The 19,070-nt window shown below is 55.2% G+C and overlaps 4 protein-coding genes across 4 annotated transcripts; 1 reads left to right on the forward strand and 3 right to left on the reverse strand.

The window, feature by feature from the left end:
- Positions 1 to 468: 468 nt before the first annotated feature.
- LOC121362510 (NAD(P)(+)--arginine ADP-ribosyltransferase 2-like) lies at positions 469 to 1,218 on the reverse strand. Its single transcript, XM_041484077.1, has one exon. It carries the CDS (start codon positions 1,216 to 1,218, stop codon positions 469 to 471), a length of 750 nt encoding a protein of 249 aa, XP_041340011.1.
- A 6,176-nt stretch (positions 1,219 to 7,394) lies between these two features.
- On the reverse strand, positions 7,395 to 17,299 carry LOC121362513 (NAD(P)(+)--arginine ADP-ribosyltransferase 2-like). Its single transcript, XM_041484082.1, has 2 exons — positions 16,539 to 17,299; positions 7,395 to 7,614 (listed from the first exon to the last, which is right to left on the reverse strand). The coding sequence occupies exons 1-2, from the start codon at positions 17,277 to 17,279 to the stop codon at positions 7,582 to 7,584; spliced, it is 774 nt and encodes a 257-aa protein (XP_041340016.1). The 5' UTR covers positions 17,280 to 17,299; the 3' UTR covers positions 7,395 to 7,581.
- LOC121362514 (erythroblast NAD(P)(+)--arginine ADP-ribosyltransferase-like) lies at positions 11,725 to 14,051 on the forward strand. Its single transcript, XM_041484083.1, has 3 exons — positions 11,725 to 11,748; positions 12,431 to 13,239; positions 13,964 to 14,051. Exons 1-3 carry the CDS (start codon positions 11,725 to 11,727, stop codon positions 14,049 to 14,051), a joined length of 921 nt encoding a protein of 306 aa, XP_041340017.1.
- Positions 17,300 to 17,736: 437 nt separating the features above from the next.
- On the reverse strand, positions 17,737 to 18,879 carry LOC121362511 (NAD(P)(+)--arginine ADP-ribosyltransferase 2-like). Its single transcript, XM_041484078.1, has 2 exons — positions 18,853 to 18,879; positions 17,737 to 18,501 (listed from the first exon to the last, which is right to left on the reverse strand). Exons 1-2 carry the CDS (start codon positions 18,877 to 18,879, stop codon positions 17,737 to 17,739), a joined length of 792 nt encoding a protein of 263 aa, XP_041340012.1.
- Positions 18,880 to 19,070: the final 191 nt, after the last annotated feature.

A 19,070-nucleotide genomic window follows, 5' to 3' on the forward strand; every position in this document is an offset into this window, starting at 1 on the left:
CTGTTTCTGTTTCTGTATCTGTCCCTGTCCCTGGCCTTACCTGGCAGGGATGTCCCTGTCCCGGTGCCCCCCCGATATGGAAGTCCCCTTCCCTGTGCCCTGTCATGGGTGTTCCTTTCCCTATGCCCGCAGTGGGTGTCCCCAGATTGTTGTCCCCAGCATGGGGTGTCCCTGTCCCCAAACTCTCAGTGAGTGTCCCACAGGTGGCAGGGATTCCTGTGTCCTTTCATGCCAACAGTGGTTGTCCCCAGCACTGGGTGTCCCACTCCCCATACTGTCAGCGGGTGTCCCCAGCACTGGGTATCCCTGTCTTTGTCCCCAGCTGTGGGTATCCTTGTCTGCCACAGTGGTTGCCCCGTTGCTGTCCCCCATCTGCAGTGAGAGTCATGGTCCTCTGGGCCTTATCATGGGTGACCCCAAGGCCACAGTGGTTGTCTGCATCCCCCCCGGCTGTCCCCTGTGGTCACCTCACAGCAACGCGCAGTTGTATTTGCTGAAGGTCCTGGCAGAGCGGAGCCAGATCCATGTCCTCTTCCCATCCCAGATGATTTTGGTGACCTCAAAGGTTTCGAAGGGTGGGATCAGCACTTCTCCTTCCCCTGGATACATGGAGAACTTCCGGATGTCCACACCATGGCACGTGTGCACTTGGAATATTGTGTCTGTCCCAAACTGCAGAGCAATCTCTTTGCTCAGCGACGTCGATGTGAATTGACCAAACCGGACCCTCTGGCCACGCTGTGCCTTGAAATTAACATCACGCACGCCCCGGAACACGCTGTGACACTGCCCATTCTGGGCATGCCTCAGTGTCACCAGTGCCTGGGTCAGCAGGAAATGCAGAGTTTTGAAGTGGAAGTTGTCCCGGTATTCCTGGCGGGAGCGCCCGGCCACGTGTACAGCTGCATTGAACTCCTTGTACAGGTACTTCATTGTGTAGGCCATGACAGCAACAGCCTGGGCTGGGGACGCCAGAGGGGACACAGGGGAGCCCCTCTTGCGCCACTCAGCCTCGGCCTTCACCCAGGTCTGGGCAAAGAGAGGATTCTTCTGGAACTCAAAGTTGTAGAGGGATGGCAATGCCTTGGTCATGGCAGGGCCACAGCCCCGGTACTGGTCATCGAAGGAGTCCTGGGCCATATCTAGGGGCACCACCTTGACGGCTGCCGTGGCTACGGTCATTGCCAGCAGTGCCAGGGTACGAGCCAGGAGTGCCATGGTGGGGAGGGGCCACCAGGAGTTGTGTGGGACACTGGGAAACAAAGAGGGACAAACAAAGGGGACACTGAGGTGACACCGGGGTACGTGGGAAGGATTCCTCAGTGTGGGGCTGAAGAAGGGACCTGGGGTCAGCCCTGGGTGAGCAGAGGAGGCAGCCCTAGACAGAAGAGCCCTGGACGCATCCTGGGATGCTGATCCCACATCCTGGGGTTTTTCCTCCACTGCCCAGTGTCCTTCAGACCCCCAGGACAACAATCCCACTCCAATGCTCCCATGTCTCCAACCACTGGTGTCCTCCTAGTGACCCCCAGAACTTGATCCAAATTCTGGGGTCACACCCTGTCCCCCCAGCAGTGACACCCCGGATCCCACCTCTGTGCCCCCCTCCAGTGTTGTCCCTGTGCCCACCAGCCCCACAACACCACTGCCAGTCCCATGTCTCTTCCCCCCTAATGTCAACCCACCCCCTCCACTGTTCCCCAACCCAAACCCTGGGGACAATCCCTGACCTCCCCAGTATCCCCTCAGTACTCCACCAGTCCCCAGTCCCAATCCCAGTCCTGTGTTTATCCTTCTGATGTCCCCCCAGTGCTCCCCAGGAACTCAGTCATGCTCCCACACCTCTTTAGACCTCTTGTGATCCCAGGACCCTCAGGAACCTCACTCAAATTCATAAAGCCACTCCCTCACCCTCACCACTGTCCCACTCAGCCCTCTCCCACACACAAGATCGGCTCCCAGTCCCATGAGTCCTTCGGTGTCACCCCGGGACCCCAAGTCAAATCTGGGGATCACCCCCTGTCCCCACAATGTCCCACGGGAGCCCTCCGTGGCCTCAGTCCACAATCCCAGTCCCATGTTCCACCCTCGAGTGTCCCCAGTGTTCCCCTAGTCCCCAATACCGAAATTGGCCCGAGTGAACTCCCTGATGGAAATGCAGGTATCAGAAAGCCGGAATTCTTTATCAGCTTGGAATCACAGCAGATCTCTCCTGGTCCTGCAGCTCAAGGGGGGGACTTTGCCACAGGGTATTTATCCCCCATAATTATGAATATTCATTACAATCAGCTTCTTATCTCCTACAGAAACAGCATTTTCTCAAGAAATAATTTGCATGGCTCCACCTCTTTCTGCAAGTTCTTTTATGGTACTGGAGGGCCATAAAAATGGGGTCTCTGGGGGCCATTTTCACTGAGTGCCCCAATATTCCAGATGACCTCACCTGGAACTTTTCCTTTGTGGATGTGCTGCTCCTTCTGTGTTATAGAACTTGCCAAAAAACGCTCACTCAAGTTCCCTTTACCTATTTCTCCATGGGCTTCAGCCATGTTCATCCTGCACATCCACACTTTTTACACACTTTTCATGCTTTTGCTAGTCAGTCTTCAAGCTCTATCCAGTGCCTTCAGGGGAACTGAACCTTTCTATTTTATTTCTATCAACTGACATTTCAGAGGACCTGTGGGGTGCTTTTCCAAACAACTCAATCAGCCAGGATTGGCCTAGATGAACGTGAGCTGTAGCAGAGACTGTTCTCCTCATCCATGAGGCCAGGAAATCCAATGTGGAACAAAAGTTTACGGTATATACTCTGCTCACTGTAACTGCAAGAAGATGTGGAACAAGGACAATAAAGAGGGTGTGGTTAATCCCAGTAGTCTCCACGTTCATCCTGCATATCCACAATTTTACTTCCTTTTCTTGCTTTTGCCAGTCAGTCTTTCAACTCTGCCTAGCGCCTTCAGGGGTACTGACACTTTCTTTTCTTTCTCCTCTTTCGTACCCCCAGCACCCCAATCCTGCTCTGAGTGCCCCACATCCCCCTAGTGCCCCCCACTCCCACTCCCCACGGCTCACTGAGTTGCTGCCACACCTCAGATACCAAATGGGGTCCTCTATCAGATGAAATCCCTGTAGGCACCTTGAGCCGGGAGACGATCTCTTGGGAGAGTACCTGGGTGACTTCCCTGGCCTCGTTGGTGTGACAGGAGAAGTTCTGGACCCGCCAAGAAGGGATCCACCAACACCAGGAGATACCTGAGTCCACGTTGTCATGGTAGCTCAGAAAATCCATTTGCCAGTTATCATTGCCTCCACTTTTAATGAAGAGATGGGACTACCGTTGGGCTACCGTTGGATTTATTGCTCAGATAAACATCAGTCTCAGAGGCCGTGAGATTTTAGAGGAGCAGGCAGTCGGGCATAGCACAAAGTAGTCACAAGTTCTTTGTTGCAAGACACTATGTAACTTTCTAATCCGATGGTCAGTTATTTTGCTTTTATGACCTATCACCTTCACTCACGTCTACTGCACTGCAGATGTTTTTGCCCTTGGGCTTCTAACTCACGTGCACACCTTTGCTTCTATTATAACCCTTAAACTCTTCACTTTCTCTATGCAATCACATTACTGTACTATAGACCCTTCACCATGTTACCCAATACAGTTTCTCACTTACTTGAGGCATATTCTTACTCACAACTATAGAAACATAAGTTTAGGATTTCTCTACTTAATGTCAGTGTACTTTATTCTTACATCAATTCAAGCTCCTTTCAAGGCTGCAGATCAAACCCTCCCTCCTGAATGCGTGGAAGTTTCTATCTTTCCATTTCCCACAGTCAGTAAGCCCAGGAGTGCTTCCTCTTTCAGTGATGCCTGGAGGTGATGGCACTGAATTCAAAGGACTCTTTCGAAAACATGTCGGGCATTGCTCTATAACAGACCTGAGAGTTTTGTCCTATGGACACTGAGGATCTGAGGCCACAGATGAGTCCCCATCACATCGATTCCCCAGAGCTCTGTTGTGCTTTTCTCCTTTACAAATTGCAGCATCCGCTGGGGAGGGCCTGACCTGGTTATTGGGAGTTACCCCTCACCCCCCCACCCACCCACCCAGCCTCTTTATTGTGGGCTTTTAGACAAGCAGCCAATTTTCAACCTGCCCAACTCTATCCAGGCCTCACTTCTGGGGCTGAAATTCCTTTCTCAGGAATTAACACCAGGATGCTTTGTCGCGGAACCTCTTGTGCAGCTTTATTGCCAGTCTATTTCCCACAGGGATTTGCCAATCCCCAAGCTGGTGTGCCCTGGATCGTAGTATGGCCACTTCTTTGGGCAGCTGGATGCAATCAAGAAAGAACAATATTTGTTGTTTACATTTAATCGGAGATCTCTGTGCTGTTTATTGACTTCTTTCTTTCCCTATGGCTCCATGGGCATGAGCAATGCTCGAAGCAGATGGCAAGTGAGTTCCTCTTTTTGCTCTTTGTCTGCTGCCAATTCCAGAGCTCTTTGTAACACATCGAGCTCCTCTCCTTATTCCACATTTTCTTGTAGTTACAGCAAGCAGAGTATATACCATAAACTTTTGTTCCACATTGGATTTCCTGGCCACTTGGATGAGGAGAACCGTTGCTGCTACAGCTCATAGGCAAAAGCACAAAAAGGAGGTAAAAGTGTGGATACGAAGGATAAACGTGGCTGGAGCCCATGGAGTAACAGGTAAAGGGAACTTCAGTGAGGGTTTTTTGGCAAGTTCTGTAACACCGAAGGAGCTGCACTAACCCAAATCAAGAGTTCCAGTACAAGGTCATCTGGGTTATTGGAGCACTATGTGAAAACTACATGGAGAAACCACATTTCTATGACCCTCCAGGACAATAAAAATTATTTCCTAAAAGTGGTGGAGTCATGCAAATTATTTACAGAGAAAAGTGCTGGTTTTTTATCAGGTCAGTAGCCCATTTTAATGAATATTTTAAATTATGATGTATAAATACTCTGTAGCAAAGTTACCCCCTTGAGCTGCAGGAACAGGAGAGATCCACTGTAAGTCCGAGCTGATAAAGAATTCCAGCTTTCTGATACCTCCAGTTCCATCAGAGAGTTCACTCCAGCTGATTTCGGTATCAGGGGCTGGGGAGGAACTTGGGACGGGGATTGCAATCCTGGGGGGACCCTGGGGAGTGACAGGACTGGGATTGGGGTCATGGGGTGACCTGGGCAAAAGTGAAGGGGGACACGGGATGGTGGGAGTGGGATTGGGGTCATGGGAGGGACTGGGAGACATTGTGGCGCAGGAGGTGATGCCCAGGTTTGGGCTGAGGTTCCTGGGTTGACACCAAAGAAATTGGTGACCGGGAGTGGAATTGGTATCTGGGGACGGGCCAAGGGGGACACTGGGGGTCTCAAGGAGTGACTCTAGGATTTGGGTCAGGGTCCTGGGGAACCTGAGGAAACTTGAAATCTTGGGAGTAGGATTTGGCTTCTGGAGCGGCCAGGAGGACATAGTACTGTGGGATTGGGATTGGGGTCCCTGGGGGGCTGAGTGTTCCAGCCAGGAATACCAGGACAACTTCCACTTCAAAACACTGCAATTCCTGCTGACCCAGGCCCTGGAGATGATGAGGCAGAGGCAAGCTCAGGTACCATGTTGTTGGGACATGTTCTGGGGGGTGCGCGGGGTCCCCTTTGAGGCACAGCATGGTGACACCATCTGGTTCGGTCAATTCGCATTGGCGTCACAGAGCAAGACATCTGCCTAGTGCTTCGGGATAGACACGGTGTTCCTGATGCACAGGTGCCACAGTGTGGAAATCTGGAAATTCTCCTGCTGAGAAGGACACGCTGATCCCACTCTATGAGACCTTCAATGCCACTGAAGTCACCCCAAAAGGGAACAAGGCACAGATCCAGCTCCACTCCTCTGGGACCTTCAGCAAATACAGCTGTGAGTGGTTGTGAGGTGACGCCACAAGGGACTGTCTGGGGGGATGGGGACACCCACTGTGGCCATGGGGACACCCATGACAGGGCACAAGGAACAATGAAACTCACTGGACATGGTGGACAGGGACACCCACTGTGGACAGGTGACACCCATGAGAGGGTACAGAAGGTGGGGACATTCACTGAGAGTTTAGGGACAGAGACACTCACTGCTGGGGACACCCATTGTGGGAATGCGGACAGAGGACACCCATGACAGGGCACAGGGATGGAGATCCCCATAACTGGGAAGGACCAGGGACAGGGACAGCCCTGCCAGGGGACAACAGGGACAGGGACAGGGTCAGGGGCCCCCCTGTACTGTCCCTCGCCACCAAAGGCAGTGCTGTGGGGATGGGCCCTGTGTTCTGGAAGCGAGTGGGCCTGGACCTCGCATGGCACTCCCTGAGCCCTTGTTACTCCCTGGCCTGGGGCCAGGATGGATCCAGAGGGCATTGGGAAGAGCAGGGCCAGGAAGTGAGGGAGTGATTGTGGCCCTCTGCCCTACCCAGTGAGGCACATCAGGAGTGCTCTGTCCAGCTCTTACCAGTGCTGTTTCCAGCCAGAATCCCCAAATCCCAGACCGGGTCAGGCTGGAAGGACCCAGAGTGGGCACCTGGCCCAACCTCCCAGCTCAGGCTCATCCCTGAGCAAAGGATTGGGTCCAGAGCAGCCCAGAACAGGACATGGCACTGGATAGAACTGGATACAGCACTGGACAGAGCTAGACACAGCAATCCTGATGGGCCTCACAGGGGGCAAAGGGGTACAAACACTGCCTGACTTTCTGGGCCTGCTCTTCCTGGTGCACTCTGGATCCCTTCTGCCCCCAGGCCACATGGCCAGCCCCAATGGTCACCAACCAGCACCCCCAGGTCCTTTTTCACAGCTGCTCCAGCAGGTTCCTCCCAGCCTGGACAGACACTGGGGACTGTCCCTCGCAAAGGGACAGGACCTGCCCTTCTCCTCTTGAATGTCCTAAATTCCAGCCTTTAAGGTCCTCCTGAAGTGCAGGATGTGGCAGGATGCTCTGCCTGGAATGTGGCCAAGGGACAATGACCAATTTGGGGCCATTGGGGCTGCATTGAGTGGAGTCTTGTGCTGATTTGCTTTGTTGAATTGGGCGAAAACCAGCCCAAATCACCAACCCCGAACTGACAACTGAGGGTAAACCACCAGAGCTGGGCCTGGCTGTCATCACCTGACCCTGGGAATGTCCTGTCCCCCCTCAGACAGCAATTCCTCTCCCCTGTTCCTGCTGGAAACGAAATGTGTGTGAGGTTCCTCCCTCGGGAAGGGAATGCTCCCCAAGGTCCTCCTTGAGGCTGAGAGAAAGAGACGCTCCCACGAGTGTTGGTGTGGGGAGTGACACTGAGCCCCGTTTAGGAATTCTCAGTTTTTGCTGGCTTTGTCAGATTTATTTAATGGAATTGTTATGATTGAAATATTTAATAGAATTGTTTGCACCATGGCCTCGGTGGGCACAGTGGTCACAGTGGCTGTGGCAGCCTTGGAGCTGAGGGAGTCTTGGTGATGATGGTGGCCACGGCTGCCACAGTGACCACAGAGACCTCGGTGACCTTGGTGGCCTAGAGCTCAGAAGATCCCAGGGACGCTCCCATCTGGGGGACAAAGAGGGGTGGGGAGTGAGCGGGTTGGGAATGGCCAAAATGGGGGCTAGGGGTGGCAGGAGAGATGGGGGCCATGAGGTGACAGGTGACAGGATGTCGTGGGTGGGGGCTATGGGGGGTAGAGGGGCTAGGTAGGTCAGTGGGGTCACGATGGGCTTAGGGATGACAGGGGTCAGGGGGAGTCAGGGGGTGCCATGGGGGGTGACAGGGGAGTGAGCCAGGACCCCCTGTGGCACTCCCTGTTACCTCCTTGGCATTCCCTGACTCACCATGATCCCGCTGACCTCCCTGGTGCTTCTATCCCCCCATGCTGCCATCAGACACCCTGTCACCTCATGGCCCCCAACTCACCTGTCACCCCAACCCCCCCATTATGGCCATAACTGACCCCTTCATTCCCCACTTGGCAGCCCTCACCCCCCTCTTTGTCCCCCATGTGGGAGCATCCCCAGGGACCCCTTCCACTTTGGAGGACCCCTCCTGGCCACCACAGCCCTGGCAGTGGCCACCCGAATTCTCTGAGCCATCAGGCCACCAAGGCCACCGAGGTCACTGTGGTCATTGTGGCAGCCGTGGCCACCACGATCACCAAGACTCCCTGAGCCACAAGGCTGCCACAGCCACTGTGACCAGTGTGGCCACCAAGACCATTGTGCAACGCAGTTCTATTAAATGATTCTATCAAAACAATTCCATGAAATAATTCTGGCAATGGCAGTTGCCATGGTCATTGCCAGCAGCGCCAGGGTGCGAGCCTGGAGGGACGTGGTGGGGAGAAGCCAAGGGGAGAAGCCAAGGGACTGGTGTGGGACACTGGGGGACAAAAGGGGACACACTGAAGGGACAATTAGGGCACACAGGGGTACATGGGAAGGCTCCCTCTGTGAGGGGCTGAGGTGGGGGTGGGGGAGGGAGGCCAGCCCAGGAGAAGGGGGCAGCTCCAGTGAGAAGACAACTGGACACATCCTGGAATGCAGATCTGAAAACCTGGGGTCATTCCAGGACTCCCCAGTGCCCCTCAGACCCCCAGGACAACAATCCCACTCCCATGGTCTCATATTCTCAACCCTTTGAGGCCTCCCAGGACCACGATTCAAATTATGGGGTCACTCCCTGACCCCCCAGCAGTGCGCCCCATGACCCCAATCCCACTGCCACAATGCCCCCCTGGACCCCACTGCTGACTTCCCCCCAGTGTCATTCCTGTGCCCACAAGCCCCACGAGCCCACTCCCAGTCCTGTGTCCCTTCCCCCTTAGTGTCGCCGCAGCCCCTCTGCAGTTCCCCAGCCCAAACCCTGGGGACAACCCCTGACCTCCCCAGTGCCCCACCAGTCCCGTCCCAGTCCCAGTCCTGTGTTTACCCTTCTGATGTCCCCCCAGGGCTCCCCAGGAACTCAAGCCTGCTCCCAGTCCTCTGAAGACTTCTTGTGATGCCGGGATGATTACAAACCTCAACTAAATCCCTAAAGCCACTCGCTCACCAGCCCCAGTGTGCTCCCTGGCCCTCTCCCAGACCCCACTTCCACTCCCAGTCCTGTGACCCTTGAGGTGTCACCCCAGGACTCCAACCCAAATGCAGGGGTCACCCCCTGCTCCCACAATGTCCCCTGGTGCCTCCCATGGCCGCAGTCCACAATCCCAGGCCCGTGTGCCTGTCTCAAATGACCCCATTGTCCACCAGCCCCTGATGCTGAAACTGGCTGGAGTGAACTCCCTGATGGAAGTGGAGGTATCAGAAAGCTGGAATTCTTTATCAGCCAGTGAAGGTTTTGAATCCAAAAGGATTTTTTTAAAGCACATCAGGCATTGCTCTGTAACAGACATGACAGTTTTGTCCTACAGTCACCAAGTATGAAATACATGTTCACACTTCTGTGAAAATTTAAGAAGTTTAATAAAGGACAATAGGAGACAAAGACAGTAAAGCAAAGATTATGGCCAGGTGTGTCTTCGCACTCAGCCAAGAGTGTGCCTTCACCCACAGGGATACCCCTTAAATACCTTTTCTATTCCATCCCCTCTCAAACAGAGATTCCCCTCCCCAATTCCTGCTGGGAATGAAATGTGTGTGAGAATTCTCCCTTGGGAAGGCGATGCTCCCAAAGGATCCTCCTCAAGATGGAGAGAAAGAGATGTTCCCACGAGTGTTGCTGTGGGGAGTGACATCAAGCCCTGCTGAAGAATTATATCTTTCCACCAGCTTTATCAGAATTATTTAATGGAATTCTTTTGATAGAATTATTTAATAAAATGGCTGTGCACAGTGGCCTTGGTGGCCACACTGGCCAGGGTAGCTGTGGCAGCCTTGAGGCTGAGGGATTCGTGGTGATCGTGGTGGCCACGATTGCCACAGTGACCACAGTGACCTCGGTGGCCTGATAGCTCAGAGAATTCTGGTGGCCACTGCCAGGGCTGTGGTGGCCAGGAGGGCTCCTCTGAGGTGGAAGGGGTCCCTGGGGATGCTCTCACCCAGGGGACAAAGAGGGGAGTGAGGGGGAACATGTGGAGAGTGAAGGGGTCAGTTACGGCCATAATGGGGGGGTTGGGGTGACAGGTGAGTTGGGGGCCATGAGGTGACAGGGTGTCTGGGGTGGCACAGGGGGATACAGGGACTACAGAGATCAGGGGTGTCATGGTGGGCTTAGGGGTGACAGGGGTCAGGGGGAGTCAGGGAGTGCCAAGGAGGGAACAGGGAGTGCCATGGGGGGTTCAGGGAGTGCCACGGGAGGTTCAGGGAGTCCCAAGGGGGTATCAGGGAGTGCCATGGGGGGTTCAGGGAGCGCCAAGGGGGTATCAGGGAGTGCCAAGGGGGTAACAGTAAAGCCACTCCCTCACGCCCACAGTGTCCCCCAGGTCCCTCTCCAGACCCAATCCCTGTCCCTGTCCCTGTTGTCCCGTGGCAGGGATGGCCCTGTCCGTGTTCCCTCCCAGAGGTGGGGATCCCCATCTCTGTGCCCTGTCGTGTGCGTTCCTGTCCCCATGCCCACCATGGGTGTCCCCAGACTCGGTGCCCCCGGCATGTGGTGTCCCTGTCCCCAAAGTCTCAGGGAGTGTCCCCAGCCCCTGTGCCCTGTCATGGGTGTGCCCTGTACACTGTGGCTGTCCCCAGCATTGGGTATCCCTGTCCTTGTTTCCAGCTGCAGGTGTCCATGTCCCACCAACCACAGTGGATGCCCCTGTCCCCCACCCCCAGTGAGTCTCATTGTCCCCTGTGCCTTATCAGGGCTGTCCCCAAGGCCACAGTGGGTGGGTGTCCCCATGGCCCCAGGCTGTCCTGTGTGGCATCACCTCACAGCCATGCACAGCTGTATTTGCCAAAGGTCCCAGTGGAGCGGAGACTGACCCACGTCTTCTTCCCATTCTTGGCGACTTTGGTGACCTTGAAGGTCTCAAAGGGTGGGATCAACACCTCACAGTTGCTAGGATCGTAGGAAAAAGCCTGGATGCCCATACTGTGGCACATGTGGACATTGAATATGGTGTCTGTTCCGTATTTCTGGGCGATCTCTTTGCTCAGCGAGGTCGATGCGAATTGACCAGGGCTCCAGAACTCTTTCTGCCACACCAACAAGGCCAGGGAAGCCATCCCCCAAGAGATCACCCCAAGGCTGAAGGTGCCTACGGGGATGTCATCCGATAGGGGACCCCAATTCTTATCTGAGGTGTGTCAGCAACTCAGTGAGCAGCGGGGAGTGGGACTGGGAGGAACTGGGGGAACATGGGACGTTTCTCTGGGGGTCCTGATGGCCTTCCACAGTGACACAGCAGGGCAAAGGTTGCTGGAACCGGTGGTGGAACAGATAAAAGGAACTCCTGTGAGGGGTTTTTTGGCATGTTCTGAAACACAGAAGGAGCAGTGCCTGCAAAAGCAAAAGTTTGAGGCGAGGTCATCTGAGATATTGGGGCACTCAGTGAAAAATCACACACTGACACCTCATTTTTATGACTCTCCAGGACAATAAAAATTATTTCCTAAAAGAGGCAGAGCCATGCAGATTATTTACGGGAAAAGTGCTGGTTTTGTAGTAGGTAGGAAGGGCATTTTGATGAATATGTATAAGTATGATGGATAGATTCTATGATGTAAAGTCCCCCCTGACATGCAGGACCAGGAGAGATCTGCTGTGAGTCCAAGCTCATAAAGAATTCTGCCTTTCTGGTACCTCCAGTTCCATCAGGGAGTTCACTCCGTCCGATTTCGGTATCAGGGGCTGGTGGCCTTTGGGGACACCTGGGGGGGGGAGACGAGACCGTGGTATCAGGATTAGGGCCCTGGGGGGAGCTGTGGGGGACCCTGGGGGAGAATGTGACATGGGACTGGAATCCTGGGGGAAGCTGGGGGACACTGGGGGACATGCCACTGGGATTCGCTGGGCTTTGGGGGGCATTGGGACGGGGCAGGGGGCTGGGAGTGGGACTGGGGCCATGGGAAGGCCGGGGGACACTGCAGGGAGCAGGGGGTGATGCCCAGATTTGGACTGGGGTCCTGGGAGGGAGTGAAGGGACACTGGGGAAGGACTCAAGACTGTGGGTGTGAAATTTTGATCCTTGGAGGGACTGGAGGGCACGGGGACATCCAGGAGTGACCCCAGGATCTGAGATCAGGCTCCCAGGATGTGTACAGGGATCTCTTGGCAAAGGCTGCCCTCCCCCCGGGCTGACACCACCCTCCTTCCCCCGTCCCTGACTGAGGGACCTTCCCTGTGTCCCTCCATGTCCCTCTGTGCTCCCCCATGTCCCCTCAGCATCCTCTCGGTGTCCCATCAGTGTTCTGCCACGTTCCTCAGTGTTCCCTCTGTCCCGCAGTGTCCTCTCAGTTTCCCAGTGTCCCCCAGTGTCCCACACTGCTCATGGTGGCCTCTCCCCTCTCTGGATCCCCTGCTTTGGACCCTGGCACTGCTGGCAATGACCACGGCCACCGTGGCCATCACGGTGGTGCCCCTGGACATGGCCTGGGACTCCTTTGATGACCAGTACCGGGGCTGCCAAAGAGCCATGACCGAGATTTTGCCGGCCCTCAACCGCTTTGAGTTCCAGCAGAATCCTCTGTTCGCCCGGGTCTGGGTGAAGGCTGCGGCCGAGTGGTGGAGGCGGGGGCCCCCTGTGACCCCTCTGTCCCCAGCCCAGGCCGTCGCCCTCATGACCTACACAATGAAGGACGTGTACAAGGAGTTCAACGACGCCGTGCGCGCGGCCGGGCGCTCCCGCCAGGAATACCACAACAACTTCCACTTCAAAACGCTGCATTTCCTGCTGACCGACGCCCTGGCGACACTGAGGGACGCTCGGGGACCGCGATGTCACCATGTGTTCCGGGGGGTGCGCGGGGTGCGGTTTGAGGGGCGGCGCGGCGACACCGTGCGCTTCGGTCGATTCACGTCGACATCGCTGCGTAAACAGATCGCTCAGCAATTTGGGACAGACACGGTGTTCCAGGTGGAGACGTGTTACGGCGTAGACATCCGAGAATTCTCCTCCAATCCTGGTGAGGAGGAGGTGCTGATCCCGCCCTTTGAGACCTTCGAAGTCACGGGTGTCACCCAGGAAGGGGACAGGGCGTTGATCCAGCTCCGCTCCAGCGGGACCTTCAGCAGATACAGCTGCGAGTGGCTACGACATGACATCACAGGGAAAACCCGGAGGACAGGGACACCCACTGTGGGTATGGGGACATCCCTGATAAGGCACGGGGGACAATGACACCCACAGGTGATGGGGGGCAGGGACAGGGACACCCATGACATGGCACAGGGATGGGGACCCCCACATCTGGGAGGGGCAGGAGCACCCCTTCCACAGCAGGTCAGGGACAGGGATGGGGAAAGGGGCAGAGACAGGGACCACCCTGTGCTGACTCTGTCCCTGCTCTCTGCAGACCAGCTCTGTGGGGACCGGCCCTGTGTGCTCAATGCAGGTGGGCCAGGACCATCCTGACCCCCCCAACCCTCTCACACCCCCCTGACCCTGCTCATGGCACCCCCTATATACCCTGACCGCTGTCAGTCCTAAAGCCCACCATGTCCCCCCTGACCCCCCATCATCCCTAAAGCACCCATGGGCCCCTGACCACCAATCTCCTTCCTGGGACCCAGCCACTGGTCACCCCCAACCCTCCTACCAGCCACGGGCCCCATCTCTCCTCACCCTGTGTTACTGACCCCTCTGAAACTGTGACACAACCCATGGCCCTCCTGGCCCCCCTGATCCCCCCACCGTGGTCTTCCATCCAACCTGATCCCCCCTCATGGCCCCCTCGTACCCCTGTAAACCCTGACCCCTCTCTGACCCCCTTCAACCCCCTCACCTGCATGGACCACTCATCCCCTGCTTTTTCCTCCAAGGTAGGAGCATCCCCAGGGCCCCCTCCCACCTCAGAGGGCTCCTCCTGGCCACTACAGCCCTGGCAGTGGCCACCAGGATTGTCTGAGCCACGAGGCAACGAAGGTCACTGTGGTCTCCACGATCACCAAGGCCACCAGAACCCCCAGAGAAAAGAGGCAACCAATGCTACCGAGGCCACCACTGCCATTTTCCCTGGGTGAAAAAGTGGAAGAGAAGAGAAAAAGAAAATCCTACCTACTCCCCACCCCCCAACATTTCATTAACTGCCCTTTCAACTTCTTTGGACATTCATTTATTTGCATTCTTGCCCAAATTCTGTGTTTTCCCACATATTCAGTATTTAAAGCCAAGCAAACTCTATTTCCACATCCCAATTAATTCAACCTAGAAAGAAATAAGAGGAATGTTTTTTTACAAACAGATTGTGTGGATCTGGTGGTAGTTAAGGCCTGGGACTTGTAGATAAGGAAGTGACTGGAGAAACTATCAGTTTCAGAAAATGCTCCTCATTGACATGGACCGCAGCTCAGCCAAGGTCCTGCGAAACTCCTGAACTTTGAGAAGAAGAACAAAGACTTAACACACTTAGGAATATTGATTTCCCCACTCAGGGTGAAGTTAAAGCTCATTTTAGTGGTCATGTGTCTGTGTTACAGAAGAGCAAGGTGCATAGCAAGGGGGACGTGCGGTAGCTGGATTGGGAAGTCTGCACCTTCCGAATACCTCTGCCAATGGGGAAGGGGAGTGGGAGATACGGCTGGGAAATCGGGATAAAAAGGAGGCTGCATCATCCAGCAATTTGAGAGACCCCATGGGGAAATTCCCCGTGGCCTCTCGCTTTTTTCATGAATAAAATTACAAGACTCTTGTGTCTCCTTTGTGCAAGGAAACCTCTGGCAAGGTGAATTTTTCTGCTCAAATGTTCGATAGCAAAAATGTTGTTCCACTTGAATCCTAAGCGCTATGCTTAGCTGCAGCCAGACTCTCAGCCACAAAATGGCAGCTCTGCCTTTTATACCTCCGGTATTGAATCAGCCAAATACATATGCATAAGCAGTCATACACGTAAAAAAAAAAGCTCTGTTTTATATCCCTGAGCCCTCCCAAAGCCGGCCAGTTGACGCTTCCTTGCTGTCTATTGGTGGAGACCTTCCTGCAGTCTGATTGGAGGTGAGGTTTTTGTCATGCCACGCCTCCCCAGCAATAGCTTCTCCCATTCCCAATGCCCAGGGACACAGGTACACGCCCTCCGTCCACGTATCCCTGACAGCCCTGGAAACCAGGGCCGTCCAGTGGCAACAATACAGAGAGGGGGAAAGGGGACTGTGAGGAGAGCAGTGGGTGTCCAAACAACTACAATAACATAACCATGCATCAACAAATAGACGCAATATTCATCCCTCAATTGGAAGAGTCAATCGTCATATTGCCCATCTATACCAAAGCTGTGGCTGCCCCGTCCCAGGAAGGGTCCAAGGCCAGGCTGGGTGGTGTCTGGAGCAGCCCGGCCCGGGGAAGATGTCCCTGCCCGTGGCAGGGCTGGCACCGGCCGCGCTTTAAGGTCGCTCCATCCCAAACCATTGCAGAGCCCCCGGGGCCGCCATGGGGCGGGGCGGGGCTCGGCAGCGCCAGCAGCTCGTGCTGCCGCCTGCTGTTGGCACCCGGAACTGCAGCCGGCAGCCGCGCATGCGCAGTGCCGCTGATTTAAACCGCCCTCGCTGCTGCCCTCCTGTGGACAATTCCCGAACCGCAGCTGCCAGAATCCCCAAATCCCAGAATGGGTCAGGCTGGAAGGACCCAGAGTGGGCACCTGGCCCAACCTCCCAGCTCAGGCAGCGTCATCCTGAGCAAAGGACTGGGTCCAGAGCAGCCCAGAACTGGACATGGCACTGGGCTGAGATGGACACGGCACTCCTGATGTGCCTCACTGGGCAGGGCAGAGGGGCACGATCAATCCCACACCTCCTGGCCCCACCCTTTCCAATACCCTCTGGATCACCCCTGGCCCCAAGACACACAGCCAGCTTCACTGATCACCCACCAGGTCTGTCGCCCTGATTTTTTAAGATTTTCTAAGCCTTCTGATGTTTGCATTCTTGTATCAAACTTTCTCACACACTTTCTGTAAACAACTTATTGTTTTGCATTCTTTTATGGAGGAGGTGAAACTTGATGGACTGTTGGTTTGTCCAGTGTCATTGGAGAGGTGGCACTTTCACCCTCCAATCCACTGTCACCTTTGGAAATCTATAAATGTTAAAGTCAGAAAATAAACTTTCCTGCCTTGAGAGCAACAGCGTGTCTGTGTCGTGTTGTCTCGTGTCCTATAGTGACACAGGTCCTTCTCCAGAGGTGCTCCAGCAGGTCCCCCCCACCTAGACTGGCACTGGGGACTGTCCCTCCCAAAGGGACAGGACCTGCCCTTCCCCTCTTGAACATCCCAATTTCCAGCCTTTAAGGTCCCCCTGAAGTGCAGGATGTGGCAGGATGCTCTGCCTGGAAATCATGGGTGTCCCCAGGGCCACAGTGGGTGTCCCCAGTGGCTGTCCCCTGTGCTGTCCACCTAACTGACCTCGCAGTTGTGTTTGGTCAAGGACCCCACGGAGTAGAGAGTGATCCATGTCCTCTCCCCGTCCCAGATGACTTTTCTGACTTCAAACATCTCGAAGGGCGGGATCAGCACCTCCTCCTCCCCTGGATACATGGAGAACTGACGGATGTCCGCGCTGTGGCATGTGCGCACCTCAAAAATCGTGTCTGTCCCAAATTGCAGAGCCACCTCTTTGCTCAGTGACGTCGACGTGAATTGACCGAACCGGACCGTGTCGCCTTGCTGTGCCTGGAAACGAACACCACGCACGCCCCGGAACACGTTGTGACACTGCTCGTTCTGAGCGTGCCTCAGCGTCTCCAGGGCGTTGGTCAGAAGGAAATGCAGCGTTTTGAAGTGGAAGTTGTCCTGGTATTCCTGGTGGGAGCGCCCGGCCCTGCGCATGGCGGCGTTGAACTCCTTGTACACGTCCTGCGACGTGTAGGTCATGAGAGCCAAGGCCTGCCAGTGGGATGCCAGAGGGGACACAGGAGAGCCCCGCCACTCCCACTCAGCTCTAGCAGCTACCCAGCCCATGGCAAAAGCAGGATTGATCTGTAACTCGGAGTTGTGGAGCTCCTGCAACTTTGCATTCATGGCAGGGACACAGCCCTCGTACCGGTCATCAAAGGCGTCCTCTGCCAAGTCCAGGGGCACTACCTGGATGGCCACGGTGGGCACAGCCAATGCCAGCAGTGCCAGGGTGTGAGCCAGGAGGGCCATGGCGGGAAGGGGCCACCACGAGCGGTGTGGGACACTGGGGGACAAAGAGGGGGTGACAGGGGATGACAGGGGTTCAGGGGGTGCTGTGGGGTTTGTGGCCCAGCCACATCCAGCACACGGGGCCCATCCCCACAGCACTGTTTTGGTGGGGAGGGACAGGGTCGGTGCATGTGGGACCCAGTCTCTGTCCTCTCCTGGCAGGGCTGTTCCTGCCCCTGTCCCTTCCCTGAAGTGGGAATCCCCATCCCTGTGCCCTGTCATGGATGTTCTTGCCCTCATGCCCACAATGGGTGTCCCCAAATTTGCGGTCTCCAGCACTGGGTGTCCTTCTCCCCACAAACACAGTGGTTGCCCCTGTCCCCCATGCCCAGTGAGTGTCATTGTCCCCTGTGCCATATCATGGGTGTCCCCAGGGCCACAGTGGGTGTCCCCAGTGGCTGTCCCCTGTGCTGTCCACCTAACTGACCTCGCAGTTGTGTTTGGTCAAGGACCCCACGGAGTAGAGAGTGATCCATGTCCTCTCCCCGTCCCAGATGACTTTTCTGACTTCAAACATCTCGAAGGGCGGGATCAGCACCTCCTCCTCCCCTGGATACATGGAGAACTGACGGATGTCCGCGCTGTGGCATGTGCGCACCTCAAAAATCGTGTCTGTCCCAAATTGCAGAGCCACCTCTTTGCTCAGTGACGTCGACGTGAATTGACCGAACCGGACCGTGTCGCCTTGCTGTGCCTGGAAACGAACACCACGCACGCCCCGGAACACGTTGTGACACTGCTCATTCTGAGCGTGCCTCAGCGTCTCCAGGGCGTCGGTCAGAAGGAAATGCAGCGTTTTGAAGTGGAAGTTGTCCTGGTATTCCTGGTGGGAGCGCCCGGCCCTGCGCATGGCGGCGTTGAACTCCTTGTACACGTCCTGCGACGTGTAGGTCATGAGAGCCAAGGCCTGCCAGTGGGATGCCAGAGGGGACACAGGAGAGCCCCGCCACTCCCACTCAGCTCTAGCAGTTACCCAGCCCATGGCAAAAGCAGGATTGATCTGTAACTCGGAGTTGTGGAGCTCCTGCAACTTTGCATTCATGGCAGGGACACAGCCCTCGTACCGGTCATCAAAGGCGTCCTCTGCCAAGTCCAGGGGCACTACCTGGATGGCCACGGTGGGCACAGCCAATGCCAGCAGTGCCAGGGTGTGAGCCAGGAGGTCTGCCTTTTTCTGGAAGTCCTTTTATAGTACATGATGGTCATCCAAAGGGGTGTCTGCGTGTGGTTTTCACTGAGTGCCCCAATATGCCAGATGATCTTTCCTGCAACTTCTGCTTTTTGCAGGCACTGCTCCTTCTGTGGTCCAGCACTTGGAAAAGACCCTCACTGGAGTTCCATTGTCTGTTTCTCCATGGATTCCATCCACGTTCATCCTGGGCATCCAGACCTCTCACTCCTTTTCTTGCTTTTTCCCCTTCATCTATAATATTTGTACTATTGAGGGATCTGAAACTTTCTTTCTCTCTCTTATTGCTCACAGCCCAGATCCCCAATTCCACTCCCACAGTCCCATGCAAACGTAGGAACTCACTTGACATTCACTTTGAGCATGGCCCATGCCATATGGAGTCATATGGAAAGAAAGAAGTCAATGACAGAACAGGGATCTCTAATTAGATGTAAACAAAAATTATTGTCCCTCCTCGATTCCACCCAGCTGCCCAAAGAAGTGGCCGCGCTACAATCCAGGGCACACCAGCTCGGGGATTGACAAATCCATTTGGGAAAAACACTTGCAATAAAGTTCAC

The sequence above is a fragment of the Pyrgilauda ruficollis genome, unplaced genomic scaffold (assembly GCF_017590135.1).
Source record: "Pyrgilauda ruficollis isolate IOZ18807 unplaced genomic scaffold, ASM1759013v1 scaffold623, whole genome shotgun sequence".
Classification (NCBI taxonomy): domain Eukaryota; kingdom Metazoa; phylum Chordata; class Aves; order Passeriformes; family Passeridae; genus Pyrgilauda; species Pyrgilauda ruficollis.

Coding starts and splice junctions, on each gene's coding strand:
- LOC121362511 (XM_041484078.1), bottom strand. CDS start 18,879: ATGGGCCATGCTCAAAGTGAATGTCAA. Junction 18,502..18,852: donor ATGCTCAAAGTGAATGTCAA/GTGAGTTCCTAC, acceptor GTACTATAAAAG/GACTTCCAGAAAAAGGCAGA.
- LOC121362510 (XM_041484077.1), bottom strand. CDS start 1,218: ATGGCACTCCTGGCTCGTACCCTGGCACTGCTGGCAATGACCGTAGCC.
- LOC121362513 (XM_041484082.1), bottom strand. CDS start 17,279: ATGGCCCTCCTGGCTCACACCCTGGCACTGCTGGCATTGGCTGTGCCC. Junction 7,615..16,538: donor TGACCAAACACAACTGCGAG/GTCAGTTAGGTG, acceptor TTTGTCCCCCAG/ATGGGAGCGTCCCTGGGATC.
- LOC121362514 (XM_041484083.1), top strand. CDS start 11,725: ATGCAGGACCAGGAGAGATCTGCT. Junction 11,749..12,430: donor AGGACCAGGAGAGATCTGCT/GTGAGTCCAAGC, acceptor TCTGTCCCGCAG/TGTCCTCTCAGTTTCCCAGT. Junction 13,240..13,963: donor TACAGCTGCGAGTGGCTACG/ACATGACATCAC, acceptor CTTTTTCCTCCA/AGGTAGGAGCATCCCCAGGG.